Source organism: Perca flavescens, chromosome 20 (genome assembly GCF_004354835.1).
Source record: "Perca flavescens isolate YP-PL-M2 chromosome 20, PFLA_1.0, whole genome shotgun sequence".
NCBI classification, from domain to species: domain Eukaryota; kingdom Metazoa; phylum Chordata; class Actinopteri; order Perciformes; family Percidae; genus Perca; species Perca flavescens.
This window is the reverse complement of record NC_041350.1, coordinates 29,432,271-29,454,008: the sequence shown is the minus strand read 5'-3', so window position 1 is coordinate 29,454,008 and position 21,738 is coordinate 29,432,271. Positions and strand designations below refer to the sequence as shown.

The following is a 21,738-nucleotide window of genomic DNA, read 5'->3' as shown; positions in this document are numbered from 1 at the left end:
TTGCCTTCTGGCTAAGCTCTCTTTTCGTCACAACGGTGCGATAGATTGAATGCAATACCGCACCCGCTGCGCCGATTCTCCGACCAATCTCCCGCTCCATTGTCCCCTCACTCGCGAACACAACCCCAAGATACTTGAACTCCTTCACTTGGGGTAAGGACTCATTCCCTACCTGGAGAAGGCATTCCATCGGTTTCCTGCTGAGAACCATGGCCTCAGATTTAGAGGTGCTGATCCTCATCCCAACCGCTTCACACTCGGTTGCGAACCGATCCAGTGAGTGCTGAAGGTCGCATGCCGATGATGCCATCAGGACCACATCATCTGCAAAGAGCAGCGATGAGATCCCCAGCCCACCAAACTGCAACCCCTCCCCACCCCGACTACGCCTCGAAATTTAAATCATTATTAAATCATTGTCTAATTGCAATTTTTTTATGGAATCACCATTTCTTTGTTTTACCGCAATTAATTGCTAACATTAGCTAAGGTCCTAAGGCAGGGGTGTCAAACTCATTTTAGTTCACGGGCCACATAACCCTAATTTGATCTCAAGTGGGCCAGACCAGTAAACCACTCCAGAAAGATCAGAAACTTTATCTGTCACAGAGTTTCTTGTCAGCTTGATGTTGTCAAATGAAGGTTGCTTCTGCTACGACAGCGTTCTAAGGCCATTGTAAGAAAAAACAATAATGTTAAGGACCCGGGAGAGAGGGGTAATAGTCAGAGAAAAACTCAGAATTTCAAGGATTAAAGGCGTAAATTTACGGAACCAGAACTATTCTCTGAGATTTTCACACTTTGCAAAGTCATCCAGTGGGAATAATTGGACCCTTTGGCAGGCCGGTTCTGGCCCACGGGCCGTATGTTTGTCACCCCTGTCCTAAAGGGTATGACTGTGTGTCTATTTGGTGCTACTGTCAATTTTATGTTAATTTGAAAAAAGAATACAATGTTTTTATGATAATAACGAGGCCTGTTTTACTTCATAGGCTGTGTACCTGTGTTATAACATTATCTGGGTCACATAACAGTAATATAACCAAAAGATGTATTCTGCAATTCATTCAAAAAAATTGCATGAAAAAGTAATACATAAACATATTTTTTTAATTTGACTGAGAGAGACAATTATATTGTTAATTGCAATTGTTTGAGACAATTCATTGTGCAGTAACTTTTGGAATTGTTACAGCTCTATATACAGGTGGCCGAGCGAGCAAAGACATGAAGAAGTGTCCCAACACCAGAGCTGGCATCCAGGCCGAGGCACGGCAGTCTAGATGCCAGTCTGTCACAGAGATTCAGGATAATGAAGTGGCGTGCAGTAGCTGGACAGCTGTCGGGATGCTAATTAGGAGACAGACATCAGAGGAAAGAGAGGGGTGGGGGTCTGTAATTAATGGCTTAACGATGCAATGCCCTCACAGGCTTAATATAGAGGAGAGCTGAAAAAAGCCTGTGTGACCCTGACGAGAGTGAGGAATAAGCTACCTGTCAATGGTAAGTCAGATCTCTGTACGGGGAAAGTCCAAGCCTCAGCTCACAAGTTTGGGTTTTTGGATGGCTGTTGATCTTCTAAGACGTCAATATGAACGTGATGTGCTCCCGTAGAGCAACAATCACAAAACATGGCTCACATCTCCCATTCCTTTGACTTTAGTCAACTGAATGCAGGTTCTTCATATCATGAGTTAGGTTGGCTGTTTGGCTGTATACTGCTGCAGCTGCAAAGGTGTCAGTATGCTGGACACAAATGAACCAACCAAACTTAGCATTTGCTAGCTCGGCCTTGTTACCGAATCAACAATGTGACATTGTTACAGGACATGAATCAGATCCATCATAGTCTATATTGATGACGGATGTTCGTTACCTTCCTCTTCCTTTGTGTGGGCATTCTAACATCCGGTGGATTTGTGAGGACTATGGTTAACTGCTCCTCAGATCTCTGCAGGGTAAATCCAGACAGCTAGCTAGACTATCTGTCCAATCTGAGTTTTCTGTTGCACAACTAAAACAACCTTTGTACGTACACATGTTCCACCAAAATAAGTTCCTTCCTGAGGCTATTTTGCAGAGGCACCGTTGCTCCGTCCGGCTAGCGCCGCCCAAGACAATTGTGATTGGTTTAAAGAAATGCCAATAAACCAGAGCATGTTTTTCTCCTATCCAGCCAGACCCTCCTCCACAGCGCTGTGGAGGTAAGTCTGGCAAACCTATCATAATATTCAGAATAGAGAGGCAAACCAACAACAATCATCTCTTGCAGTGGGAACAATCAGATATGAAGTGAAATGAGATTACAAGCAGCCTATCTGGAAGTCAAAGCCAGTAACCTGCCCAGGCAAGCCTTAAGACATTTAAAGGGGAACTTTCAACCTGGACCCTATGTTCCTATGTTTTTGTGTCTAAGTGATTGATGGGAACACCAATCTTTGACATTGGTCCAGTATTAAGCGAGAACGCTGCAGTTGGCAGTCAACGAAACAAGCTGCAATGTAAGTTAATAGGACAATTGCACACCTTTAATTAGTTTTTGCTACTGACTGGCTCAGATTATTATTCTGACAACGTTATGGAAAGGATCCCAAAGGAGGTGGACCTTTTTCTTAAAGAGTAAGATCCTTTTTGCTTCTGTTCTCCATTTAAATAAACAGTCATTTTATCATCGTAAAACACACTTCATTCAAAGTCAACAGGAATTAAATAAAACTCTCAAAAGCCGTTTTGGTTCGTCTTTCCACTGTTCCAACAATCACCACTCTGGTTGAAATAAACCCTTAATGTACATGTGAAAATATGCTGGCTCTATACATGCTAAAATAATGTTTATTTAAATTAAGTCTAGTGAGTATGGCGATTGTGATTCCGGTACTGTTTCAAGTTAAACAAAAAGGATCTTACTCTTTAACAAAAAGGTCTATCTTTGTAGGATATGCACATCTGTCCGATAGGGTTACATTGCAGCCGTTTACAGCTTTCTCGCTCAATACTGGACCAATTTCAAAGATTATTGTTCACATTATTTACTTGGACACCAATGCATAATAAAATAGGGTCCAGGTTGAAAAAACCTGACATAACCTTTTAAAAGAGTTATGATTAGAGATTTAACGATTGACCGTCTAGTGACCGGAATTGGCAGATTTTCACCTGATCGGCCATGACCGGCGACCAGCCGGTCAGTCTGACATATGCCAATTTTATGCTGGTCAAATGCTATAAATAAATAACATTGTAAAGGCTACCATACACAATGCATAGGAATTATATATAGGCTAGCAAATAATAGCAATAAACCCACTATTTTATAGCGAATGATTATCTGTTAAAAAAAATGTCTATGTTCTATGGAAAACGTAAAATGTTCTATTAAAGAAAAGATAGAAAATAAAAAATTTGTGTGCGCTGTAACGTGGTTAGAAAAAATTAAATCGGAATCGGCTAAAATCGGTATCAGCAGGTCAAACTCAATGAAAAATCGGAAATCGGAATTGGCTTAGAAAATTGTAATCGGTGCATCTCTAGTTATGAAAAGTTATAAAACCTCAGAGCATGTTAAAGCAGTATGAGAGGACAGAATGATTCCGGATGGAGAGGAGAACAAACTGGGTTTAAATACAGTACAGAGGGGTGATCCTTACCATTGCTGTGTGTGCCGTTGTCCCTGTCCCATGCCTCCACTATCACAGTGTACGCTCGCTGAAACACAGAGAGGGAGGGGGGCAGAGGTTATCACAGTGCACGCTAATACAGACAAACAGCACACACACACACACACACACACACACACACACACACACACACACACAGAAACTCAGATACGGCCACTTCGAGACGTAGATGATGTGGAGTTTACACAGAAACTCAGATATGAACTGCCGTCCCTTATAAACAGGCAAACACAAGGTCTTGAGTCATGACTTTCAAACACACATATTCTGCATAAGAGTGAATAACGGTGGGAAAATAAGTAGTTCCCACACTGCTGTCACTCATTAGCTCCCATCCGTCCGAGGCTAGTTAACGAGTACAGCCACTGTGTTGTGGGAGAACAAAACATTCACCAGGAAACTGGAATTTTATTCATTTCATTTTTCGTTTCACAGCCAAAAAAAACTCAATCCAGTTTTCCTTTGTCACTTCTGGATCTTGATCCGTGACACCGGATCGATCCCAGGGGGCGTGCGTTTGTCTTTTCCTCAGCTCCACAGGGAAGACAGCAGCCCTGGAACTAGCAGGGATTTGATGATTTGCTCAAGGGCACTTTGTGTGCTGTTGCATTGATTTCCTATGGGGGGAAATTTCGTTTTTCCTGCCTTCTCCACAGGGACATGGTATAGACTCTGTGTGCCTTCTGATTTCAAGTAGCAGGAGAAGACACTTGGCACCAACTGCCATTCAGGGGTTCTTGCAGTGGTGGAAGACGTATTCAGATACTCTGGTGGCTTAAGCAAACGCAATTTCCCGGATGGTTTTAAGTTTAAAAAAAGGATCTTACTCTTTAAACAGAAAGGTCAACCTCCTTAGAAATCCTTTCCATAACGTTGTCATACACTTAGAATATTAATCTGAGCCTGTCAGTGGCAAAACAAGCACTATTGTAAATGTAAATAGAAGCTGCACAACTGCCCTATTAACTTACATTGTAGCTTGTTTCGCTGACTCCCGACAGCAGGGGTCCTGCTTAATACTGCACCAGTGTCAAAGATTGTTGTTTTCATCAGTCACTTAGACACAAAAACATAGGAAAATAGGGTCCAGGTTGAAAAAACCTGAAGTTACCCTTTAAATTCAGTGCGGGTAATTCTGAAAGATTACAGAGTATTGAGTATTTAGTGTTGTGATACTGTATTGTGAGGATATTGTGTGTAAAAGCGCAGCATGCCTGCACACTATGCCCTATTTCCCAGAGGAGACAGACTCCGCCATCCCACAGCAACAAACTCAAACTCTGGATTGTTTCAGGTGCAGGGCTATTTTTTTCCATTTTTTTTCACGGGCATCAGCAAACAAACCAAAATGGAGCTTGCTGTCTGTCAACTGCATGGGGCCGTACGAGCAGCTGTGAGTTCCCATGACCCAAGTGTGACTCAGAGTGACTGAGGGCTGCAGGGAAGATTACAGGGGAGGCGACAAAGTGGTGCTGGGAGAGATTAGAGGCAGAGAAGACAGAAATATTAAAAGGTAGAGAGCTAAAGTGCTTTAAAGGTCATTTGATGACACTCAGCTTTAGGTAGTTCACAGTTTGGAGACACAGAAAAGACGCAGAAGAGACAAAATCATGAGTCAGATATGAGACCATGTTGTTACAAGTATTTGGTAGTTGCTTTAGGGTGTGTTCACAACAAAGCAGGTTTGGAGCTGTTTATTCAAATTAGGCCAAATTTACTTGTTTAAACAAGAACAATTGCATTCAAAAGAAGATAAAACTGCAGAGATCAAGGAAAGAAAATGCAACTGACATCATCTACAAGACACAACCTCACAATGGAAAGTTTGACGGCCATTAGAGCTGCAAGTAATGATTTTGAAGTGGATCTTGAGTTAAGATTGTTTAGTTAAATGTTATTTTCAAAGTCAAGAATATACTGTTGTCACTGGTGTAGTGTGGATGTACAGTGGTGGAATAAAGCCTGATGTCAGGCTCTGCCCTTCCTCTTTTACTATCCTTTGCTACGGGAAACAACAACAACCACGTCTGAGCTAGCAAAATGAAAATGGCAAGTTTTGAAGCACATTTGGATGGTGCAACGAGGCAGGCCTGCTTGGTTCTTTCTGTGAATGATTGTAAAGATTTACAGAGAATAGGTTTATGGCATTTGCTGTCTGACAGGGGCATTCTTACAGGTTTGCCCACCGGTTATTTTTTTTCAAGCATGTCACTGCATCCAGAGCTTAGCGCCACCCAAACTGATCGCGATTGGTTTTAAAGAAATCAAAACAAGCCAGTGGGGGTTTCTTTCTCCTGAATGTTAAGCGGTGTAGCCGGACCATACTCCAGCACTGACACAGCGCTGTGGAGATACAGTAGGTCTGGCAATGCAAGGCTATCACAGGTGGTGGAGCCATATGCATACAATGATTGCACCCATACTGCTTTTTGCTGGCTTTAAGTTTTCCCCAGTAAGCAGGGGGCCGCATTTTTTCAAATACGCCGCACTTTCGCTGCATAAATTGCCGATTTCCATGCAAAATATGCGGTGCTTGCATGATTTCATAATTTCGCTGCAAAAAAGTCACATATATCTTAGTAGAAAGTTCAATAATGTTGCGTTTACTTCACACAAGAGCAGCCATTTTCCCCTGTTGTCATGTTAAGAAGTGACGTAATTACGTGACGTGAACATCATCGAAAAGCCGGGTGTTTTTTTTCTCTTTTTCATCAAACAGCAATTTTTGCAAGTTCCCGCAATTTCATTGCATAAAATTGCATAAATATCCCGCATATTCCATCGCATTTTTTAAGAAAACGTGCTGCATAATCAAGGATTTTTGCCCGCAACGATCACAAAAAAAACTCATTGGAGTGAAACAGATCTGCTGTGTGTATGTGTGGCTCAATGTCCAAACTAGAACAGGGAAACTAAAAGAATTAATAAATCAAAGCATCAAAATGCTAAATTTTATATAAAACATAATAGTTCTCCCCCCCATCCAATCGAGGCAGAAAGCCTGATGTTTCTGTCTGTTAAAAGGACATTTTTTGCTCTGTAAATTATAGAGTGTGGTCTAGACCTACTCTGTAAAGTGTCCTGAGATTTGACTAAGAAAAAACTGAATTGAATTATCCTTTGGTCCCTAAGAGGGGACTAAAAGAAGAGGTCTCTGTTTCCCTCTGACATTCAGTGACCTAACGGCAACTGATCAAACTGTTGAGTATTGCAACAAAGATTTTGACATCAGCCAATAGAGACCCCCTGCCTCTGAAGTTCTGAACCCACATGGATCTATACCAGGGGTAGGCAACCTGCGGCTCCAGGGCCACATGCGGCTCTCTAGCCCCTCACCAGTGGCTCCAATCTATTAGCATGTTTCCTGGTAATTCAATACATACATTGTCTGAATGAAATAACCACCTGGTTAAACCTATGTTCCTGTACTCCTGTATGAATGAAATACTAACGTGCAAAGATCAGAACGTAAAGCGCAATGTAAATATTGCTGTAACGCAGTTCAGCTGCTGATTTTTTTTTGACATTGTGATAGAAACGATATAGAAAAATATATATGATAGACATTTCTAAATCGTTTTTGATGATATCGTCATTTTGCCCAGCCCTAGGTGCAATGATACATTATGGAATGCTATTGTGCAAATAAAAATGTGTTGATATGCTCTGTGGCGCAGTAAATCTTCTCAGGTGGCTCTTCAGCAGGCTGTAAGCAGGTTCTCTGTGCACAGCGGGACATGAGGACATATCAACTGAGAAGGTTAAGGGCAACTCCTTACTACCTGACAGCTCAGAGTCCATGTCAGGTGTAGAACAGAATCCCAAAACTACACTCAGACTAATTCCAATCACTAATAACCCAAAAAGCCATGAGCTCAGACCCAGCTGAGGCTCCTCTCCATCAGCTCCACAGGACACAGCAGTGATTTATGAGCAGCCATAATGCTGGAATGAGTGAAAATAAGTGGACATTATCATAATCAATCTTTCCCTTAGCAATCCATTTTAAATGTCACAGCCATTGGCTCCCAGACAGATGGAGCTGTCCCACGGCCTCACAGCAGCCTGACACTACTGTGTGTTTGTGTGTCTGTACATATCTGAGAGTGTGTGTGTGTGTGTGTGTGTGTGTGTGTGTGTGTGTGTGTGTGTGTGTGTGTGTGTGTGTGAGACTAAAGTGAAGTAAAGGCTTGTGTGTCCTTGAAGGACAGGAGCTCGAGGATCAAAGTGTCCCGTCCCTGCTGACGCCCTTATGAGTCCACTCTGTGTGTGTGTGTGTGTGTGTGTGTGTGTGAGATATGGGCGGGGTGGTTGGGGACGTGTTGGGAGACACTTGACACCTCCTAACCAATTTACAGGAGTCGGAGGGATTTGAGTTTTCATTAGGCGAGGAGAAAGCAGCCCACTCCTCGCCGCCTTCACCTGTTCAATGAATAAATTATTCATAATTAGAATATGCGGTACAGCCTGGAGCTGCTCTGTTAATTCGGTTTTCCATGCATGCTAGTAAGATTTATTCTTCAGTACTACAACACTTCTGAGTCATTTTCTTTTCCTTTCTTGATTAATCCGGTGAAAAACACCGTTGGCCGCTACATTGGGTGTGGTGTTCATGAAGTGGCAAACTAATCTTTTCCCCATGATTTGGACAACTAATGGACTTGATGCACAGACTGATGTGGCAGATTAAACCGCAATAAAAGCAGCTAATATACAAATCCAGTCCCCTATAATTAAAATAATAATAATGCATTACAATTTTAAAGCAAAATTAGATCAGAATTGGGAATAAATAATTTAACTCTGGGGCACCTGGTTAACTCACCTGGTTGAGCATGGAGTTCAATTCTGACCTCCGACCCTTGGCTGCATGTCATTCCCCCTCTCTCTCCCCTTTCATGTGAAATCATTGATAAATAAAATGCAGTCATTCTGCCAATATTACTATTTTAAAGCTGTCACAGGTGTTTAGTGGCTCCTCTCATGGGAAAAACATGTTTGGTTTGCTTGTAATAAACAGAACAGTTGGGCAGCTAACATGAGCAACAAAACTAAACTTGTTCCATTACCAGTCCCAGTATGGGAAATACCTCCGATACTGCCTAAAATGCTGACATCGGTCAGTATGCAAATCAATGCACCGATCCGATTATATCTGTTAATTTAGCCCTGAAAAACGACTTTAAAGTAGTTCATTATAGTTCCTTTACCGTTATGATGATAATTTAGATAATAAAAGAAAGGTCTGTGGCATTCATTCTCTGTCTGTATTTGTTCATGTTTTAGAAAGAACTTAACCTGTGCCAGGCCATACAACAATGACAGAAACCATATCACATCCCTACAGGGCTAGTAGTATACCCCTGTTAAAAAATAATAGATATATACAGTACAGGCCAGAAGTTTGGACACACCTTCTCATTCAATGTGTTTCTTTATTTTCATGACTATTTACATTGTAGATTCTCACTGAAGGCATCAAAACTATGAATGAACACATATAGAATTATGTACTTAACAAAAAAGTGTAACTGAAAACATGTCTTATATTTTAGATTCTTCAAAGTAGCCACCCTTTGCTTTTTTGATAACTCTGCAAACATTTGGTGTTCTCTCAATGAGCTTCATGAGGTAGTCACCTGAAATGGTTTTACCTTCACAGGTGTGCTTGGTCAGGGTTAATTAGTGGAATTTTTCCCCTTATTAATAAAAAAGCAAAGGGTGGCTACTTTGAAGAATATAAAATATAAGACATGTTTTCAGTTATTTCACACTTTTTTGTTAAGTACATAATTCCATATGTGTTCATTTATAGTTTTGATGCCTTCAGTCAGAATCTACAATGTAAATAGTCATGAAAATAAAAAGGAAACGCATTGAAAGAGAAGGTGTGTCCAAACTTTTGGCCTGTACTGTATATATTATTTATAGCCGATACGCAAGATTAGGTACCGGAATTGTTATTGGGGAAGAAAAAAATGGTATCGGAACATCTCTACACAAAAGAACAACATCACCTGCAGACCCTCAACGTTAAACAGCAAGAAGTTCCAGCATTAACACAATGCTTGATTGAAGTATGTACAGTACAGAGACAAAAAGAAACACCACAATGTGTGCTCAGCATCACAAATATCTGGTGCGTTAAACCAGAGTTTTACACCTTAAGGCGGACTAAAATCAAGAGGAATGTTCCTTTAATTGAAAATTCAGCAGCAGCAGGGAATTGTATATGGTAAAAATAATCCTGAGACCCAATTAACAAGTTTTCTGGAGTTGTGATTTGGTGTGGGGGTGGGTGGGGAAGCAGCAGCAACACCTGTCATGTCACACCTGTTAGTCTATTGACATGAATAAAACATGTGGCTCCAGGCAGAGCGGAGCTGGGATGGTTAATTTAGCACATTATTAAGAGAACGAGCCCAGCGCCCCTCCACCACCACGTATTCTCTCTAAGGAGGCCTCAGAGCACCAACCAGCCCCCCGGGAGCCCTCGTTCAGACAGCAAATCTAATCAAAGCTAATCTAATCAGGTCTTTATACCGCGCCGCAGAACGGAAAAAATGACCCAATTCACTTTTCCCACACCAAACGCGTGAAAAGCTATTTCTGTCGCTCCGGGTTACGCCGGCTCCTCCAGCGACGGAGAGGAATTCAGAGAATTTTGTCTGTTACAGAAAATCAATGCCGAGTGTGTTCTGTAAAGGGAGCAATGGGAGAAAATACCGCCTTGGACCCATTAGTTAGTCCTCTGATTCAGTGATGTGTGAAGAAAAATAGGACTCTTTCAGTCCTAAATATACAGGTAGATAAATAATAATAATGATGATGATGCATTTTAGTTATATACAGCTGTTTTTTAAACACTCAAAGACATTTTTGAAATTTAAAAAAAATAAATGCACATACTTTGGAAATGTATGCACTAAATTGCACGCATTATCACGCATTATATTATTAACATTAAAAACAGCTCTATAAAGGTGAGTTTTGACATTAATTTGAACATGGACTGAATAGTGGTGTTTGGGGAGAGAGTTCCAGAGGGAGGGGGCAGCTACATTATAGGACATGTCTCTGTTTTCTAACTTGTGAAGGGAGCACTTCCACTGCGTATTGGACAATTTCTGTTGGTCCTTTATCAAATGAAGGTGCCAAAGACTTCACACAAAGCCTGCTGATCCCCGTTAGTTAGTCGCAGCACGTACAGAGATAAAATCTGATTACACCGTGCTCAGTTTTTTATGACCTCCTCGTCAAATGGTGTGTAATCAAATGCTGCCGCTGGGAATCTGAATGCACTGACATAAGCTACACTCCCACTGTTATGGCGCTTTTCCATTACATGGTACCTACTCGCCTCGCCTCGACTCTACTCTACTCGCCTTTTTTGGTTTTCCATTACGAAAAAAAGTACCTGGTACCTGCTAACAGGTACTTTTTTTAGTACCTGCTCAGTCGAGGTTCCAAGCGAGCTGAGGCGAGCCGAGAAGGTGACGTGAAACCCTGCAGGCTGCTGATTGGTCGGAAAGAAGCGTCACTGATCACTGCATTGCTAGTGAGAGACGGCATTTTTAAATAGTTTAGCCAGCGGTGTTTTTTTGCTGCCGGAGGCTCCACGCAGAGCTTTCTCCGTAGCATACAAGTGGCCTGATGGTTATACTGGTGCGCTGGTGTGTGCATGTGTGATGTGTGTGTGTCGAGTCGCCGTATGTGTGTGTGTGGGGAGCTAGTGAGCGAGGGAGAAGTGAGAGAGTGACTCTAGAGTCATATATATGTGACCACGGTGGGAAATCTGGAGCAGTAAACGTGAACTATCTCTTTGATATCATGTTGTTTATGGAGACGGAGAACCAGGAAATGCGTCGGGGGTATGTCAATGGGAAAGCAAGCTACTAAGCCACGCCCACGGCAGTCGCTATGACGACCAGCCACGCTGAGGCGATACTAAAATCTGCAATGGAAAACCGACGCACAGCGAGTCGAGGCGAGTCGAGCAGGTACCATGTAATGGAAAAACGTCATTACACTCCCTCCACTGTGCACACAAGCCAGTCGTTTCAGCCTTTACTATTTCACCCCGTATCACTGATACTGCGATTGCGATATGATTCACAATATTGGAGGCAATGATCATTTTTGTAGCATTATTCTCATATTTAAAAAAAATTAATTATTATGACATTTGTAGGGCTGCCACCTCTTAGTCGAAGATTTCTTTTGTCGATTAGTCATTTTTATGCTTATTCATGCTTAATTACTCATTTCCAAGAAAATTCTGAGCACATTTATGGTAAACACAAGATTTAAAGTGGTGCTTTTGCAGGATTAATTGTGGAGAAACTCAGTTTTACAGATGGTTAATTAACTACATTTATATTGTGCTTTTCTAGTCTTAACCACCTCTCAAAGCGCACAGCTCTGTCAATTAAATCAATTAATCGATTAGTCGACAAAATTGTATAAGTGTTAGTCGACTAAGAATTTCTTTAGTCGAGGACAGCCCTAGACATTTGCTCTATTGAGGCATTATGTGGGTCACATAGCAGTGATATAAACAAAAGCTGTATCATGGAATTCATTCAAAACTTCAATTTGTTTGGACTTGTAGGCCGTTATACTGTTACACTGGTAGTTTTAGTTATAATTAAACATCAGATTTTATTAACTACATGTGTTTTGTGTGCAGAAATCTTAATGTGTAAAGTAACTAGTAACTAGGGCCTACAGATGAATGTAGTGGAGTAAAAAGTACAATATTAAAAAAATAGTAAAAAAAGTACCTCAAATCCGTACTAAAGTAGAATAATTGAGTAAATGTACTTAGTTACATTCTGCCACTGTATTTCCCCCTGGATTTTCTTAAGACTTCTCTAGTTTCTGAAAAGTTCTGTCAGATCTACAAATCAGGTGGACGGGGCTCTGTGGGAGGGTTAGCAGAGGACAGGAATACATCAGTTGCCTGAGAAGCATGCTAAATATGACTATTGATCCCCGTCCACTAACAACTGGACGCAGCTCGAAATCCAGAGCTCCATGTGAAGCGGGAAGCCAACACCTGAAGCAGGCGTGAATACCAGACTCAGCATGTTGCACTCCAGAGAGCAGCACAACAGAGGCCTTATGTAAACGCTCTCAGATCCACTCCTTGACATTTTGCCCAGCGCAGCTGCCCTCTTCTATCTGTGTTCCTCTCTGTTTCCATCTCCCTCTCCAAGCTCTCCGTTTCCTCCCCCACCCTCCCTCCACTCGTCTTGATAACTCAATATCTGGGCACAAAGGCCCAGGTATAAAGTCATTGTTCCCGCTGAAAGGTGCGACGACAAAGAAAGTTAAAGCAGCCCTCGTTTCCACGGCTAAGCCGGGGGAAAGTGATATTCACGCCGTGGGAAAACCCCCGAAGCGGCTCCTTCATCGTTGGTCCACCTGAGCACAGATGTGACCAATCGACGGCCCCCCTGCACCCAACAGCAAATAAAACTCTTTCATGTCGAGACGAGGGTGGAAGGAGAGAGACACGTTTGCTGCGTGCAACATAAGTTCCTATTGTTTTTTTAAAGTGCTCATATTATGCTTTTTGGCTTTTTCCCTTTCCTTAATTGCGTCATATATCTTTTTTGTGCACGTTATAGGTTCAAAAAGTGAAAAAGCCCAAAGTCCCCCCCAAAGGGCCTTACCATCTCCAACAGAAAACCCTGTTCACAAACTGCTCCAAACAGCTCTATTGTAGTCCAGCCTTTACTTCAGAGACAAACGTGGGTCACTTTGTAACACACGTTATAATGCTCGCCTAGCTGCTAGCGTGGCTCTGCTTCTGACTGGCTAGTAGTCCTTATCTAGGTACTGCGCATGTGCGACTCCCGACAAAGATGGAACAAAAGTGTGATCACTCTGTAGCTAAAACAGAGAGCTCAACACACAGGGTGAAAAGGGGAGCTGTAGCAATGTGCATTAACAACAAAAATATGGTGTTTGTTGAAAATGAAACCATGTAAACCTATTCTGATATAACCTCTAAATACAATTATGAACCTGAAAATGAGCATAATGTGATCAATTTAAGAGACTTTGAGTGGCGTGAGACAGGGGTGATTCTAGGATTAGACCTTTAGGGGTGCCTGGCACCCTTTTAACATCATTGTTTCTACTGTTATATGTTATATGTTCATTTTAACATCATATTTCGCATGGCGCTGATCAACACTAGATCACTCACAAATAAGACTTTTATATTGAATGACTTTTTTACTACAAATACGCTGGACTTTCTGTTGTTGACGGAAACCTGGCTGAAACCAGGTGATGACAGCGCCTTCTCGGAGCTCCTCCCCCCCAGCTGTTCTTTCCTCAACTCACCCAGAGTGTCAGGTCGAGGTGGTGTGCTGGCCACGCTCTTCAAAGAGGAGTACAGATGCAGATTATTACCTGCATTCTGTTATAATAGCTTTGAGCTTCAGCTGTTTGTGGCTGATCTGGATTCTCCTGTGTTGTGTGCAGTTGTTTATCGCCCACCAAAACTCAACTCAATCAAGGATTTTATACGTGAGTTTTCTGAGTTTTTAGCTGATGTTGTTCCTAAATATGACAAGCTTCTGGTTTGTGGGGATTTCAATATCCATGTGTGTTGTCCGTCAAATCCACTGGCTCTTGATTTTAAAACACTTTTGAACTCTTTTGGTCTTAATCAATGTGTGGAAGGGCCGACACATCATCTTGGCCACACCTTGGATCTCATCATCTCCTATGGGCTTTCAGTTTCACTTGCAGAAATAACAGAAACTGGTATCTCAGATCACTTCCCCATCAGGTTCGAGATCAGTGTCCCACCACCCGCTATTAAGCCTGTCTCCTCAGCTTTTAGGCAGCGCTGCATCACCTCCTCTTCAGCTGGAGAGTTTGCTTCTGCGTTTGTGGGCTCAGAGTTTTATGTAAAGAATGGTCTGGTATCTCCCTCTTCCCCAGATAACATTCTCTCTGTGTTCCATTCCACATGCACTGAAATCCTAGACTCTGTTGCCCCTCATCGGATTAAATCTATTAAACCTAAGGCAGACCCGTGGCTAAATGACACCACAAGGGCCCTTAGGCAACATTGCAGACAAGCTGAACGAAGATGGAAGAAGGACAATTTACATGTTTCACTGGGATTACTAAGGGACAGTCTAGCCACATACCGGAAGGCTGTGAAGGTGGCAAAGATGCAGCATTTCTACTCTGTCATAGCTGGCAGTTGCCATGAAACCAGAGTGTTATTTAATGTAATAAACTCTGTTGTGAATCCACACACCTCTGCTCTGACAGATATTTCAATCATGACATGTGAGAAATGTCTTTGTTATTTTATTGACAAAATAGCATCTGTCAGAAAAAACGCCCGTGCCAATTTTAAGTTGTTTGAACCTGCTTCACAGCTCAGCTGTGTTCAAGGAATTTAAGCCAGTTTCTCTGACGTTACTTAGCGAGGTGGTACAACACATGAAACCTACCAACTGTCCCTTAGACATTGTTCCCGCCAGAATGGTGAAGGAGGTTTTTAATTGCACCATTGGGTCGAGTCTTCTTACTTTTTTTAATTCTTGTCTTAGTTTAGGCTCTGTCCCAGCTGCCTTTAAACATGCTGTGGTCAGGCCTCTTCTTAAGAAGCCTAATCTTGACCCCACAATGTTGTCCAATTTTAGACCAGTCTCTCATCTGCCTTTTCTGTCAAAGGTTTTGGAAAAAGTTCTTTTTATACAGTTACAAGCCTGGGAGCTCTGGCATCCTACATTAGGTAATCTGTCAAAAACTTGGGGGTTACTTTTGATTGCAGCTTGAAATTTGACAAACAGATCAGTAATGTTGTTAGAATGAGCTTTTTCCAGCTTCGTCTCCTGGCTAAAGTTAAGCCTTTCCTGAACAGGCATGATCTAGAAAAGGCGATCCATGCTCTTATCAGTTCAAGATTGGATTCCTGTAATGCTCTTTATGTTGGTCTGAATCAAACCTCCATCTTTTTTTAACAAATACACCTAGACGTGCACATATTACTCCCGTTCTCCACACTCTACATTTGCTCCCTGTGCGTTTTAGAATAGATTTTAAGATTTTGTTGTTTGCTTTTAAGGCCTTAAATGGTCTGGCCCCGGAGTATTTGTCTGAAATTTTAACTTTGCGGGAGCACAACCGGTTATTGCGTTCTTCAAATCAGCGAGTTTTAGAAGTGCCTAGGTCAAGGTATAAACGTTGGGGTGATCAGGCTTTTGCAGTTGCTGCCCCCGAGACTCTGGAACAAATTACCCCCTGATATTCGCACTATCACAGATGTAGCTCTTTTTAGGTCCAAACTCAAAACGTATCTGTTCTGTCTGGCCTTTAATACATAGCAGTGGTGTGACAATTTCATTCTTTTGTTTCTGTGTAACCTTTTCTGATTTTACTGTTTTCTATGTTCATTCTTTCTATTGTATGACATGTGTTTCTGATGTTAAGCACTTTGGATACCTGCTGGTTTTGTAAAGTGCTATATAAATAAATTTTGATTGATTGATTGATCATGATAGGGGAAACACAAATTGAAATAAACCAAAATTATCCTTTCAAGTTTGAGTTTTTTGGGCTATTTTGCTTTCATAACATGTCTTCTTTCAAACTATTGGGAAAAAATCATCCATAAATACACATTTAGATTTTGTTTTACCCCACTTTGTCTATTTGCGCCTGTTAATTTCTCCTAAATTCACCAACAGTTAGCAATAGATAATCATTTGCATACTTACAACATTACCTTACAAACTTGTAATACAATACATGTCTTAATGTAAGTAATTACCGGGGAGGTTTCATGTTGATATCTGTTAGTTTAAATGCTTTACCCTATTCACCTTTACTGAATCCCATTAATTGATCCAACTGCCATTGATCAACCCAGAACTTTCCCTTTATTCCATTACACACATGTAATGAGCTGAGGTTTTAGAAAAGTTGGATTCAGAAGTGTGTGAGAGTGTTACGGGGGGGTTTCTCCATGAAGTGGGAGGTTGGGTAACTGAGTAAGTGACGGAGATCTTGGCACCCAAATGCGTTGAGAAACCCTGCTGAACCTTCACCCAATCCCTCTGGAGAGGCCGATTAGGACAGGCTGCATGCGTCCATGTTGCAGCAACATACAGCAGAAGAACACTGTAGTAACACTTGTCAGGGACAGCTTTTCATCAGAGTTGCTCTATTTAAGTTCTTCAGCATACTTTCGGAAAAGCCAAATGATGAGTCAGGGTGCGTTCATTACAAGCGTGTTTGCAGCGGTTTACTTGAACTTGGGAGCGTTTACTCCTTTAATTCGGTTTATTTGTCCGTGAAAAGAATGACAGTCGTGTTAGGCGGTCGTTCATTTCAGCTACTACTTCATGTGCTCTGTACTGGGATAAACACCAAAGAAGAAAAAATGACCCAGCAATCTGTCATGCTTAGCTGAAAGTGCACTGCAAAAAAAAAAAAACTCAAACACAAAGAGCGCCAATTGGGTAACTAGGACTGACTATGCAAAACTACCATAAAAATCACGCCATGGCTTACAACCTGGTGCATGATGGGACTCCAAAGTTCTGCGTCTGACTCCGTGTTCCTTTGGTTCATAAGCTGGTTCACAATGTGAGCCTGAATTGAGCCAGATGCCAAAATACAACACAGACATCTTTTCTCACTCTGTTCCGGACCAAAGAAAGCAAACTGTCAGTATGATCACACCCTCAAAGCTACCAAAACAAGCTAACAAAAACTGGAAGACAGCAGCCAAATAATTTCTAACGCACAAAATATGTAGCTACAGGGTTTGGGTCTGGTGGGAAAGGGAAAGATGTGCAAGAGAAACATGAGATACATGAGATATTAGGAGATAAACAAATAGAGCAACAATGGAGGGTTCCTCCAAAACTCCAGCCCTCTTTTCATTTCCCATCCTGCACTCTTTCATCTCTCCCTCTCTCTCTCTCTCTCTCTCTCTCTCTCTCTCTCTCTCTCTCTCTCTTTCTCTCTCAGTGTGGTCCAGCTGAGCTCCATTAGCCCTGTGAACAACCACTGGGAGTCAGGTGGGAAATTAAGCTGCATGTGTCTCATGCTTTAATCACCACTGCTCACCTTTGTGTTCACAACGCATGCATTTCATTACCTCTGCCTTGCCTAAACATACGCACATACATTATGACTATACACACAAAGGCCCCATTTACACCTGGTATTAGCATGTAATTGGTTAGTGCAGGGGTCTTTTTTAAGCCAAGGACCCCTTAACTGAAAGAGAGACGGAGCACAAAATTAAGTTGCATATTCAACTGGGCAATAACGTTTAGGACGTAATTGTATCCATGATTTTATCCATCAAAAATGTAACAATTATTTTGATGGTCCGTCTGCGGTAACTCTGAGGACCCCCTAGGGGTCCCAGACCCCCTGTTGAAGATCTCTGTATTAGTGGATCTGGATAAGAAAAAGCGTGTTAATACCAGGTGTAAATGCACTGCAATTGGAACACTATGGGATCAGCAAAACCATATCTGCAGGTGGACTGACTCGCACCGTGATCGCATCTCAGCAGGTGTAAAAAGACATCTGCAGTGTGGCCATATTCTTAAAAAACAAATGCAACGAACAGGCCGAGAGCAAAATGTGGACAGAATCGAGATAACAGGACGCACAACGCTTATTAATAACACTACACACATGCAAACAAACACACATGCATGAAACTGATCCGTACATACTGTACACAGTGGGCTTGGCGATGATTCAATAATATACCACGCCTATGGAAAAAATACTTGTTCCCGATTGGTTGGCGTGTGTCCACTGAAAGTGCATATCAGGAAATCTCAGACATAATGCAAGTTTAACGATTCTAAATCAGTGCTTGATATAGGATAAACTACAGGTAACCATAGCAACGATACCAGTGCTTAATGCTACATTAGCAGTTAAGAGGTCAAGATATGAAGCGTCATAAATTACTGAGGAAACAGTTAGCTGTTCCAATAAAAAAACTCCTGGGCAGTTGAGTGTTTTAAAACTGTTCATGTGGCAGCGATAGAGGAAGTGGCGTTTCCCGTTTCCTGTACGGAACTCACACACTTCCAAACATACTGTCATAAAGTCTGATCTAGAGCTGGGCAATATATCAATATTATATCGATATGGTGATATGAGACTAGATATTGTCTTAGATTTTGGATATCGGAATATCGTGATATGACACAAGCGGTGTCTTTTACTGGTTTTAAAGGCTGCATTACAGTAAAGTGATGTCATTTTCTGAACTTACCAGACTGTTCTAGCTCTTCTATTATTTGCCTTTCCTCACTTAGACATTATGTCCACAATACTGATGATTATTTATCTAAAAACTAAGTGTGAAGATATTTTGTTAAAGCACCAATTGATTGAATAGAATATCGCTGCAATATTGATAGTCGTATTTGGACAAGAATATCGTGATATCTGATTTTCTCCATATCGCCCAGCCCTAGTCTGATAGTCAGTAACATGATTGGCCACCGCAGAGTGACATGGATTTTTTTTTCGGCCGCCCCCTGCTATCTGACTTGACTATCTGTCCAATCTGAGGTTTCTGTGCACGACTAAAAACTTTTGTACATACACATAACAAAACAAGTTCCTTCCCGAGGCTATTTTGCTCTGTCCGGCACTTAGACAATTGTGATTGGTTTAAGAATTGCAGAATGCTGTGTGGACTGGACTAGCCTGACCTTCCTCCACAGCGCTGTGGAGGAAGGTCTGGCAATGCAAGACTACACATAGTGTAACTGTGAGAACATATTTATGCCCCTACATAAGTACGCAAAGCTGCCCCTATACCTACATCAGTCTCACATCCACCAGCAGCATCGACAATCGATCAGAGGGACAGACTGAGCAGCTAATCACACATTTATACGCCTCAGAGGCAGCTCAGCTGACATGGAACCAGCGACAGCGTGGGAAAGATGAGCAGGCCGGTCCTGACGCAGTTAACCGAGCAGAGAGCTTTCAACCGCCTCGCCTGGCCGGCACACACCACGTAACAGAGCCCTGCTGCAGGCTTTTAGGCTTATTAAAGACGCACGGAGAAGAGAGGGGGTGCAGAGGGAGCGCCGTACGTTTTGTGCTCTGAATTTGTTATTTTACAAAATAGAAACATTTTCCAGGTCAAAATATGTGCATCATGAGACAAAACCTTTGGAGTTTGGAAGTTCCAAAGGCATGGATGCATGAAGAAAAGGAGAACTATGTCCTGCTCTTCAGTCTCACTGCTCTGTAAATGAGACTGAAAGTGCCAATCAAGACTGTTCATACTACAGTCGTTTCTACAATGTGCACTAAAAAGTAGCTGATGATAGCTGACTATGTTAGCTCTCAAGTCAGGATGGTCCCATGAACTGGTGTGAATAGTTTCAGTATAAGTGCACCTGCTGCAGCCCCAGACAGCTCGCTGTCTCCGACTACCCTGTTGTAAAACTAGGGATCATATCTTTACAAATGTGTTTGTTGATGACATATCTCTGATTACGAGAAAGGGGAGTCAACTTCTTTCAGTCAGTCTCTGCAGCATTTGAGGCGGCGCCCCGTTCATTCCTATTATAGTTGCTCAGTGGCGCATGAAGCCCAAAAAGTTCAACTGCTGCGCATAAAATTACCCGGATGATGTTGCCTATAGAGCAGGCGCACTACAGACCTCCACCTGCCGAGCCGGCTGCTTCTGGTCTGGAGCTCTGCTAACTTAAATCAGGGTTAAATGATTTAATTTTGTGGCTCTTCTAGACTTTCCAAATGTTATCGGACCGAATGGATCAACTTCTGATAGTGAAACGAGTCATTTCGCGGGGGTTGTGACACTTGAAAAAAAGTTACATAAGTCTTTTTCTCCATGTAAGTCTATAGGATAAGTCTTTTTGAGCCAGAAAGCCCAATAAGTTGTAATTCCACTGTTTGGCTGCTATGTAAAATTGGCTTTAAAGCCTGGTGCACCTCCTGGGGGCCTGCTCTCTACCTGCCATATAGCCAGGTAGCTAACGCTAACTAGCCAGCTGTCTGCCGGCTCATAGGGAGAAGCACCAACAGCAGGAGCAGATAAATGACTGAGTGGACTTGATTAAACTGGATGTCATGGTTTTACTTTAGTTGCAGCATCTGGTATTGTTGTTGCGCAGCAGTTTTGCATGTGTAGGCCTAAAAAAATATGACATTTCAGTCTTTCTACATTTCGGCAGGATCCTCTTATTCAGCCGTGTGATCATCACATCCTCCTCCTCTGTTCCTCCAAAACTAATCAACCATAAGAGCATCACCAAAACCGAGAGGAGCGCCTGGTGGAAGAGCGGAAGCTCGCCAAGGACACACTTGGCAAATGAGCCAAACGAGCCGAGTGCCGGCAGTGACGGCATTGAGGGAAACAGGCGAAGAAGAACAGGACGGACTCACTGCCATCCAACATTGCACTTTGTGATTGCTCACTGATACTCCTCCGAGTGAGGTGATCTTTTGCTCGGCAACGCTGTAATCATAGCCTGTTTTCCCTAATGCTATTTCACTAAAACATTTATTCTGGGGAGGAGGAGGAGGTCTCCAAACAACAGCTGTTCCACCTCTGTCCTCTCAGATCTGCCAGGCTGAGGGGGGAGTTTTGGCAAGAGCGAGGGCAGGGGGGGGACAGGCCATGAAACTGAAGGAGTACGCACCCTTGATCCTCGATTTACTCACAGAGGGGTGAGGGGAGGACAGCAGCTCTAAAAATACCCCATAAGGAGAGAGGGAGAGGGAGATGCAGAGACTGGGGAAGGTTTGGGTGAGAGGGGGGGCAGCGGAGGAGAAGAAGTAAATGCTTGTATTTGCTTCACTCAATACTGTAAAAAAAAAAAAAAAAAAATAAGAAAGAAAGAAAGAAAAACATCCCTCGTGACAGAAACCTCACAAGGAAGCAGCGTGGAGGGTATGGCTGGGACGATATGCTTGCATCCCGGTTCCATTCTTTCACGATACATGGGTGCCGATTGGATTTGTATTGCGATATTAATTTATTGCGATTCTATGGTATTGA

At 42.3% G+C, this 21,738-nt stretch overlaps 1 protein-coding gene across 2 annotated transcripts in view; it reads right to left on the bottom strand.

Moving 5' to 3' along the window:
* LOC114546659 (protein jagged-2) overlaps positions 1 to 21,738 on the bottom strand; it is a 76,073-nt gene that overhangs the window by 48,484 nt on the left and 5,851 nt on the right. For both annotated transcript variants that reach the window (XM_028565609.1, XM_028565610.1), the window contains exon 3: positions 3,648 to 3,705. In XM_028565609.1, the coding sequence (XP_028421410.1) occupies positions 3,648 to 3,705 (58 nt within the window). The remainder of the gene's footprint in view (positions 1 to 3,647; positions 3,706 to 21,738) is intronic.